At 37.1% G+C, this 10,837-nt stretch overlaps 1 protein-coding gene across 1 annotated transcript in view; it reads right to left on the bottom strand.

Moving 5' to 3' along the window:
- Window positions 1–1,429: 1,429 nt before the first annotated feature.
- LOC103199716 (lipase member K) overlaps window positions 1,430–10,837 on the bottom strand; it is a 25,665-nt gene continuing 16,257 nt past the window's right edge. Inside the window, exons 7-9 of the mRNA XM_007944048.1 lie at window positions 6,153–6,224; window positions 3,263–3,334; window positions 1,430–1,696 (exon numbers count right to left, since the gene is read on the bottom strand). Coding sequence (XP_007942239.1) covers window positions 1,430–1,696; window positions 3,263–3,334; window positions 6,153–6,224 — 411 coding nt within the window. The remainder of the gene's footprint in view (window positions 1,697–3,262; window positions 3,335–6,152; window positions 6,225–10,837) is intronic.

Here is a 10,837-nt window from a genome sequence, read left to right as displayed (position 1 = left end):
TGTCAATATTCATAATACCTCAGAAATTCTATTCTTTACAACTATTTAAACATGTGCTAAGGAAAAATATAATTTTAACTTGTGTGATGGTGTATCTTAAAATTTGTTAGAGGGTAGGTGAGTACAATATTAAATGCCACTGACATACCATGAATTTATTCTGAAAATGTGATTGACATCAGCACAGAGGGCTAAAGAACAGTCTCTGAAGCTCTTGTTTGCTAGTTGTCATGGAGTTGACTCCAACTCATGGTGACCCCAAGTGTTGCACATTAAAGCTGAACTACATAGGAGTTTCAAGGCTGTGACCTTGTGGAAACATATCATCAGGGCTATCTCCTGAGGTGCCTCTGGGTGGGTTTGAACTGGCAACTTTTCAGTTGGTAGTCAAGTACTATATGGTTTGCACTACCCAGGTACTCCTCTGAAACTCTTAACTAAAGAGAAGCAAATAATCATGATAATTGGTAATAGCAGTTGTTTACTAAAGAGCTCTCATGGTACAGTGGTTAGGTGCTTGAAAGGTTGCTTAGAACCCACCAGCCATTTGAAGAGAGATAAGATCTGCTCTTTATACACTGCAGCCTTGGAACACACTGTGGGGAAATTCTACTCTGCTCTATAGGGTCTCTATGAGTCGAATCTACTCACTGGCAATGTTCAGTTTTGGTTTAGTTTTTCACTATTGCTGGTAATAAATTATCACAGATTTCATGGCTTAAAATGTCACTCATTTATTAGCTCTTGTTTTTATGGGTCAGGAGTCCAGGCAGGGCTTAGACGATCTTTCTGCTCAGGGTCTCAGCAGGCAACCATCATGATGTTGGCTGGCTGTGTTCTCAACTGGAGGTTCAAGCAAGGAAGAATCGGCTTCCAAGATCATTCAGGTATTAGGTAGAGTTCATATCCTTGTGGTTGTATGACTGAGGGCCGGGCATTTTGCGAGTTGTTAGCTGGAGGCCACCCGCAGGTCCTTGGGGCTACCCACAATTCTTTACCACATGGGTTTCTTCAACATGGCTGCTTATCTCATCAAGGCGACAAGGAGAATCTCTTGTTACAGTCTAAGATAGATGCTTGTATAATTTGTAATGTAGTTGGGTTGTGATATTCCATCATCTTTCCTCTGCTGGCCTAGTGCCTAAGGCATTTGACTGCTACCAAGAAGGAAGATTGGGTGATCTACTTCCATAGCGATACCATCTCGGGAACCCAAGGAGGGGTCGCTATGAGTCCAATCCAACTAGGCGGCAGTTAGTTTTCTGGTTTTTGTTTTTTGCATTATAACATAATTTAAACAGGAGAGTGTGACATTCCATCACCTTCATCAGTTCTGTTGGTTAGAAGCAAGTCCAGATCCTATCACAATCAAGAGGAGGGGGATCACACAAATGTGCGACACCAGAAAGTGAGAATCATTGAGGTCACCTTAAAGTTTGTCCTTCACTTTGTGATTTTCATTTTGCAAACATTGTTCCATCAAACTAATTAGATCTTGGTAAATTTCCTGGGGTGCATCCTGTCCAAGGTAAAAATCCACATGATTGTAGTGTGGAATACTCTTGCAATAAATAAGATTGGAAATTTTAGGGAGTAAATTCTCAATGTCCTTGGGATCAGCCACACAGTCCTGTCCACCACTCCATACTGCTGTTGGGAGTTCCATCTTAGTCACGTTGTATAAGGGAGGTGTAAGCTAAATGCAATTAAAGAGAAAAAGGGTTTTTACAGACCACATTAAACTACATTAAACAAATATTAGTGTTCAGCTCTTAAAAGTTCTTCAAAAGCTGAAAATGTGCAATTAGGATAAGATAGACTTGTACATAAATATTAAAATGTTAAAAAAATTATAAGTACTCTATGCAATATATGAATTGTGAGTAGTGAGAACAGATGTTTTATTACTGTCTTGCATTTTTGGGAGAATAAGAAAAGATTCTAGAGGAAGAGGTCTCTTATTTCTCTAGGGAACCATCTTTCTAGAAACACTTTTACTAGGTGTGTCTTTTTCAATCAAAATGTTAGTTTTGTTAATTGTAATTGAAGGTAAGCTTGTATATTTTTAAGCATGCATCTAATTCATTCTCAGTATTGTTTTGGGTTTTTCTTAGTTATTCACTTTCCCCCTCAAAGGCTTGAGCCAAAGATTTATAAATGAACCTGAATTACCATGGAGTCATGATTTTTATTGAAAATGTGAGCACAATGTTAAATTTTATATCTATGACCTAACTTTCATCCAAATAGATATCTGAATCTTACAGGGTAAAGTCATCTGAAAAGCTTCTCCCAAAACATCTATCTATCCACTCTTTCCAGGAATAAAAGATTGGTTAGTAAGTGGAGTAAAAAAACTTTGACATAATCTCTCTCTGTGTGTACATATAACTACAGCAGCTTAGGAGAAAAATTTTAATTATTACAGTTAAAAATTACCATATAAAAATTTTAGATAAACAAGGTTTTTAAAATTTCCAAATCACCACATCTTTGATTTAGGAAAAGCACATATCTTTGATGACTACTTGTTTAGTTTGAGCTCAGTCTATCAGCAAGAACCCTAAATCACAGGATTTGCCTCTCTAGTGGAAAATATAACAATAATGACACTCATTTCCCTTTAGCATACATTTTTCCCCCAAAATTTTCAGATTATTTCAATAAATGCTTTGACACACCACTCTTTAGCAGATACCACTGCTTCTTTCTTAAGGGATCTTTCTTTGAGATACATTTAATAATCCATATATTGTTTTTTTAAAAATAGATTGTAAATGACATCCTAACGAGTGATGAGGACAGCATTCATTTTGCTAGAGATGGATAAGAAGTCAGAAAATATACTTTAGAAACAAAGATTGTGTATTTTTAATTCTCCCTTCAAAGTATTATTGTAATTAAGTGCTGAGGATTTCTGTTTTTTTTTGAGAAGCAATAGATGTGTAGTAAAAGAAAGATAGACTTTGGATCTAAGAAATGCTGAGTCATGCTCTGGTCCTGTACTAGTGAAAATAATTGACAATTTTCCTAACCTCTTTGAGCCTCTGGAAAAATGGGAATATAACATTTACCTTGCTAAGTCATTGTGAGGATCAGAAATAATAATATGGCATATGGTAAGATTCCAGTAAGCAATATCTGATGCATATAAAATATCCACATAGTGAATAAGAACTAGTAGGTACTCAATAAATAGATACTGCTTTTATTAGTCCATTTGAAATATACAACTGATTATTATTAACATTGTGTATTATACCTGGTTAAAATGCATCATATTCTGATTTGGGTCTCCCCAATCAAAAGCTTGGAATTGACCAGAATTAGCAACCTAAAGTAAAATAAAAACAATAAACACATTTAAATGATACAAGAAAACAGTGTACATTTAAGAATAGTTAGCAAGAAATATACAAAGACAAATGATACACGTCTCACTATTTAGATACATGAGTTAAAATTAAAACTATGATAATAAGTTAAACAATAAAAATGGTAAAAATTTAAACTAATCCACAAAACTGACTTTATGTGTTATGTTGTTGTTACATGCGTTGAGCCAGTTCCATCTTAGAGCAACTCTCTGTGCAATAGAACAAAACACTGCCTGATCCTGTGCCGTCACAGTTGTTGTTATGGTTGAATTCATTGTTGCAGCCACTCTTCAGGTCTTCTTTTTTTTGGCTGACCCTCTGATTTACCCTTAAATTTTATTTAACCATATTGTCCTTCGTCAGGGACTGGTCTCTTCTGCTAATGTATCTGAAGTATGTGAGATAAACTCTTGCCATCCTGGATTCCAAGGAATAGTCTGGCTGTACTTCCAAGACAGATCATGATGTGTTATAATATTTTACTCATCTTTAAACTTTTCTCTGGTGGTGCAGTGGTTAAGGCATTCAGCTACTAACCAAAAGGTCGCAAGTTGAAACCCACCAGCCACTCCATGGGATAAAGATGAGGCAGTCTGTTTCCATAAAGATTTATAATCTTAGAAACTATATGAGGCAGTTCTACCCTGTCTGGAAGGGTTGCTATGTGTTACGAATAATTCATCTTGGGTTTCCTTTTCCTTCTATTTGCCATCCATGCTAAATTCAGGAGGTGGATAATTTTCACATTTACTTTAAGCTCATCATTAAATTATTCCAAGAGTTCCCTAAAGGATCTTTTATTAGCTTGACTTCAGACTATTGAATCAGTGACCTAGGGCAATGAGATAAATATTCTTATCATTCTCATTTCACAAATGAGGAAACAGGTTTAGAGAAGCAAAATGGTAATGAAAACAATATTTACCCCCTAGGGTTGGAAGATTCAATAGAGTAATGCCTAAGATAAAGCATGTAGTGACTGGTAATTCAACTACTAGGTCTTTTTACTAAATATTCCTTCCTTCATCATCATCCTTGCATCCTTGCTTTACCTCTCTACATAACTTAGGATCAAATATTTTCTACCCTCTACTTACTTCTAGGAGCTCTGGTAGCATAGTGTCTAAGGCACTAGACTGCTAACCAGAAGGCTGACGGTTCAAACCCACCAGCCATTCCTCGGAAGGAAGGTTGGGCAATCCTACTTCTGTAGTGATACTGCCTCGGAAACCCAAGGAAGGATCACTATGAGTCGGGGCCGACTCGACGGCAAATAACAACAACAACAACTTACTTCTACCCTAAAGGGAACTTTCTGTCAAAGTAAACGAGTTCTCCTTAAAAGAAGTCAGCTGGGAGATGGGTAAGGAGTTGGTTATGACACTTGTAGAATGGGAATAGCAATATCTTCACTGAAAAATTATTTTGATTATTTAATGAGCCGTACTAAAATAATACATATGAACATCAAGAAGAACATATAGTAAGTGTTCATAAATGTCAGCTGATATTGTATATCTGGGTGGCCATGTGAATTAGAAGGTTAATCTATCTCCCCACCAGCTGGAGGCCCCATGTTCTGAACATCTTTCCTTCTAAAAGAATATGAAGGCTATCTCTTGAGGGTGAAGCTCTTCAGACTACTTAAGACATCCTCAACTAGTGTTTCAAGTTATACTGTTTTCAGGCGGAGAGAACTTTTTCTCTAAAACGTATAGCAGAGATTTTCAACTTCAAGGCTATTGGCCAAGAATATAGGCAAAAGTTACACACACACACACACACACACACACACACTTGACTCAAAAAACCACAGCAATAGAATTTGATTCACCTCTAAGTTTGCTGAATATTAAATTAAAATAGTAAGATAAATAAAGCTTAAACAGAGATTATATACATGAGTTTTTAATCTACTTAAACCCTCTACAACCATTTACTTTTATCTGAATAAAGTATTATTTTCCATACTCTAAAATGTCTCACATGCCAATTGGAGGATGAGTAGACCTATCTGGAGTAGGTTATAGCATTTTATAAAGTTCTATTAGAGCTGAAAATTTCCCCAAAGAGGAACTACAACACTTTTCTTGAAAAATCAATTTGGAGTAATCTAAGGATGAGAACGGTCAGAATGTCTGAGAACCAGATTCAAAGCCCAGACATGAGAGACATGGAGAATAGAGGGAAGTATGAGAGCTCTGGTGGCGTAGTGCCTAAGGCACTTGACTGCTAACCAGAAGGCTGACGGTTCAAACCCGCCAGGCACTCTTCGGAAGTAAGGTTGGGCAATCTACTTCTGTAGTGATAATACCTCGGAAACCCCAGGACGGGTCACTATGAGTTGGGTCCACCTCAATGGCACATAACAACAACAGCAGCAACAACAACAATGACAACAATGGATGCTTGGCTTCTAACAGAAAGGTTGGAGGTTTAAGCCTGCCCAAAGGCACCTCAAAGAAAGGCCTGGTGAAAATTTTCCCTTCTGAAAAATCAATCATTGAAAATCCTGTGGAGTTTACTCAGGAACATGTGGGGTTGCCAGGAATCCAAACAGATGCAACAGCAACTAATTTGGTTTTTAATGGGAATTAAAATTTCAATCCCAACTAAAGGGCAGTCTTACAGCTTGAGGAGTTGTGCTGACTCCAGAACCATCAAACTGACCATGGCAGGTGCCTGCAAAGCTCCCCAGAGGGGAGCTCTCTGGGAGCACTCCTGGGGGATCTTGCTGGAGTACAGTATGTGATGTCAGGAATAGGACGCACATACCTGGGCCCAGTGCAGCATATTCTGAACAGATGTTCCAGCAGGGCTCTGTGCCAAATAAACATCCAAGCGACTCTGAAAAAGAAAGAGATTATTCCTCACCTCAAGTTTAATTGTAAACATGTGAAACGAATTTGAGCAATAGTTTTGCAAAATAAATTATACCTTCTGAAGACATATTAACCAAAAAAGGCCAATATTAAGAACTTTTTCCTTCTCTAGCTCTATTCTTTTATCCTGGATAAACTCACTGCCATCAAGTCATTCCCAACTCATAGGGACCCCTCCTTGGGGTTCCGAAGTGGTATCTCTATGGAAGTAGATTGCCCAATCTTCCTTCTGAGGACTGGTTGGTGGGTTGAACCACCAGACTTCTGGTTAGCAGTTAAATGCCTAAGGCCTTCATAAAGTCCACAGAGGACATCCCACTGGCCAGAAGCATAGGGTAAGGTATTTTCCTTTCTAGCTTCACCTGAGACAAGTCTTAAACATACAGAGAGGTCAAAGAATAAAAGCCCAGTGATCTGTCTGGACAGGAATCAGGACATCTCCTTTCACTCTGTATTAAGTTCCAAGGGGCATTCAGAGAAAATCTTTGATCAAAAGACATTGGGAACAGATCTGAATGTTTCCTTCTGATAAAGAATATGGTAAATATTCTTCAAGACTGTTTGAAAGTAGGTAAGATATAATCCATTCAGCATTTTAACCATCATTAAATTTTAAATTTCTTTTGGATCATTAAAAAACTGATTCTTTCATATTTTGAATCATATTATGTATGTTCATATATGTGTACATGTGTGCATATATATAAAATAAAAAAACTCACTGCCATCAAGTCAAATTTGACTCCTAGCAACCTACTTTGGGTTTCTGAGGTAGGAAATACGTACAGAAGTATATTGCCCATTATTTTCCAAGAAAGGGAGCTTAAAAATATCTTAAAGCTTTTAATAAAAATATACCTAGTAATGAACTACCCAAACTTACTCAATCAGAATCTTTATGGTTGAGTTCTGGGCATATGCATCTTTTCAAAGTTTCACAGATGCTACTCAGGTACCCTGATCATGCTGTACTGAAATAAAAGCCTTTGCAAAACATCTAAATAAATAAATAAACCCACTGCCATCAAGTCAATTCCAACTCATAGCGACTCTATAGGCTAATACAGTAGAACTGCTTCCATAGGATTTCTAAGGCTGTAAATCTTCACTGAAGCAGACTGCCTCTTTTTTTTTTTCTCCCACAGAATAGCTGGTGGGTTTGAACCACATTTTGGTTAACAGCTGAATGCATTAAACACTATGCCACCAGAGATCCTTAGGTCTTTGCAGGAGCTACACTATTACATAGTATAGTTTTCAAAGGGGAGGTAAAAGCAATTTGACTACATAAATGTTCACTTCATGCTTAGCTGAGGGCACCCAATGAATGTTCAACAGCATCCTTTTATGAAGATTTTCTCTAGACCATGTCAAGAGGGTACTTTAAAACTACCTCTTTTGTATGTGCTTAAAGGTTTTTTTTTTTTTTTTATATATACTTATTTCCACATATATACCTACATGATATGCTTCCATCTAATGTGATATGCCCACCACTCATTGGTCAGTTTGTCAAATATACTGTGGTGGCTTGCATGTTGCTGTGATGCCACTGGTCTTTCAAATACCAGCAGGGTCACCTACAGTGGACAGGTTTCAGCAGAGATTCCAGACTAAGACAGACTAGGAAGAAGGACCTGGTGATATACTGAAAAAAAAAAATGGCCGGGGAAAACATTATGACTAGCAGGACAACATTCTCTGATATAGTGCTGGAAGAGGAGCCCCTTTGGTTGGAAGGCAACTGAAACATGATTTGGAACTGCCACTTCAAAATAGAGTCGACCTTAACGACATAGATGAAGTAAAGCTTTCAGAACCTTCATTTGCTGATGTGGCGTGACTCAAAATGAAAATAAACTGCTGCAAACATCCATTAATAATCAGAAAGTGGAATGTGTGAAGCATGAATCTAGAAAAATTGGAAGTTGTCAAAAGTGACACAGAAAGCTTGAAGATAGAAAACCTTGGCATTAGTGAACTGAACTCAACTGTAACTGGCCATTTTGAATTAGATAATCATATGGTCTACTATGCCAGGAATGACAAAGTTGAAGAGGAATTGCATCACATTCATTGTCAAAAAGAACATATCAAGATCTATCCTAAAGTACAACTCTGTCAGTGATAGATGTCAGTGATAGATGTCCATAGAAGACAAGTTAATAAGATTATTATTCAAATTTATACCCCAATCATTAATGCTAAAGATGAAAAATTGAAGATTTCAACCAACTTTTACAGTCTGAAATTGATCAAACATATAATCAAGATGCATTGTTAATACCAGTGATTGGAATGTGAAAGTTGGGAAAAAAGAGATCAACAGTTGGAAAATATGGCTTTGGGATAGAAACAATGCCAGAGATTGCATGATAGAATTTTGCAAGACAAATGAACTACTGATTGCAAATACATTTGGAGAAGCTCAATATCATCTATCAGAACAAGACCATGGGCCATTTTCAGAACAGGTCATCAATTGTTCGCATACAAGTTCAAGTTGAGGCTGAGGAAAATTAAAACAAATCCATGAGAGTCAAAGTATGACCTTGACTACAATCCACCTAAACTTAGAAACCATCTCATACATAGATCAATGCACTGAATACAAAGACCAAAGACCACACACGTGGATGACATCAAGGCCATAATACATGAAAAAAGAAAAGGTAATAAAAAATGCAGAAAAAAAAATGAAAGATCAAAATTAATGTCAGAAAGAGACTCTGAAACTTGCTCTTGAACATACAGTGTCTAAAGCAAATAGAAGAAATGATGACGTAAAAGAGCTGAACAGAATATTTCAAAGTGCAGCTCAAGAAGACAAAGTAAAATATTATAATGAGATGTACAACCTGGAGTTAGAAAAGTGAAAGGGAAGAATATGCTCAGTACTTCTCAAGCTGAAAGAATTGAAGAAAAAAATTAACCCTTGAGTTGCAATATTGAAAGATTCTTTGGGCAAAATATTGAACAATGCAGGAAGAATCAAAAGAAGATGGAATTGAATTCACTCGCATGGCTTAACTCTCAGTCAAACAATTGACGGGACTATGAGCTGAACACCTGTACCTGGGAGATTCACGCCTTGGAACAATCAACCACGGGAGATCAGAATGGCAGCATTTGCACAGGAGAAAGAGGGAGGCAGGAATGCACAGGTAAGAAGGACACAGGGAAAGCGTAACAATGGGGAGGAAGTAGGAGGTGAGCTGATACACTACGGGGAGTGTAACCAGTGTCACAAAACAAAATGTGTATGAACTATTAAATGTAAAATGAATCTGTTTTGTAAAATTTCACCCAAATCACAATGAAAAGTTAAAAAAATAAATAAAGTGGAAGTACTACACAGACACTGTACCCAAAAGAACTGGTAAACATTCAATCATTTCAGGAAGTAGCATATGGTCAAGAACCAGTGGTATTGAAAGAAGTCCAAGTTGCACTGAAGGCATTGGGGAAAAACAAGGCTCCAGGAATTCACAGAATACCCACTGAGATGTTTCAACAAACAGATACAATGCTGGAAGCACCCACTTGTCTATGCTAAGATATTTGGAAGATAGCTACCTGGCCAACTAACTAGAAGACATCCATATTTGTGCCCATTCCAAAGAAAGGTTATGCAAAAGAATGTGGAAATTATTAGACAATATCATTAATAATACATACAAGTAAAGTTTCGCTGAAGATAGTACAAAAATGTTTGCAATAGCACATTGTTCTGGAAATGCCAACAATTCAACCCAGATTCAGAAAAGGATGTGGAATGAGGGATATCATTGCCGATGTCATTTGGATCTTGGCTGAAAGTTGAAAACAGCAGAAGGATGTTTGTCTGTGTTTTATTGCCAATGCATTTGACTTTGTGAATCACAGAAAATTATGAATAATATTGGCAGGAATGGGAATTCCAGAACACTTAATTATGCTCATGTGGAACCTGTCCACGATTCAAGAAGCGTTCCTTCAAACAGAACCAGGGGATACTGCAAGGTTTAAAATTAGGAAAGATGTGTGTAAGGTTTGTATTCTTCTGCTATATTTATTAAGTGTGTATGCTGAGCAAATAAACCAAGAAGCTGGACAGTATGAAGAAGAATGTGGTATCAGGAGCAGAGGAACACTCATTAATAACCTGTGATATGCAAATGACACAATCTTGTTTGCTGCAGGTGAAGAGAACTTGAAGCACTTACTGATGAAGATCAAAGACTCCAGTCTTCAGTATAGATTACACCTCAACACAAAGCAAACAAAAATCCTCACAACTGGGCCAATAAGCAAAATCATGATAAATGGAGAAAATATTGAAATTTCAAGCATTTTATTTTGCTTGAATCCACAATCAATGCCCATCAAAGTAGCAGTCAAGAAATCAAGCTATTGCATTGGGCAAATCTGCTGTAAAAGATCTCTTTATTTTCTTTATTTCTTAATTGTGATTTGAGTGAAAGTTTACAGAGCAAATTTATTTTCCATTGAACAATTCATACACATTTTGTTTCATGACATTGACTGCAATATAACATCTCTCTTTGCACTTCCTCCCTGGGGTTACCTTTTCCCTGC

This window comes from Orycteropus afer, unplaced genomic scaffold, assembly GCF_000298275.1.
Source record: "Orycteropus afer afer isolate SDZICR_OR568_19922 unplaced genomic scaffold, OryAfe1.0 scaffold00118, whole genome shotgun sequence".
NCBI classification, from domain to species: domain Eukaryota; kingdom Metazoa; phylum Chordata; class Mammalia; order Tubulidentata; family Orycteropodidae; genus Orycteropus; species Orycteropus afer.
The sequence above is the reverse complement of the archived record's forward strand: the minus strand, read 5'-3'. Positions and strand labels throughout refer to the sequence as shown.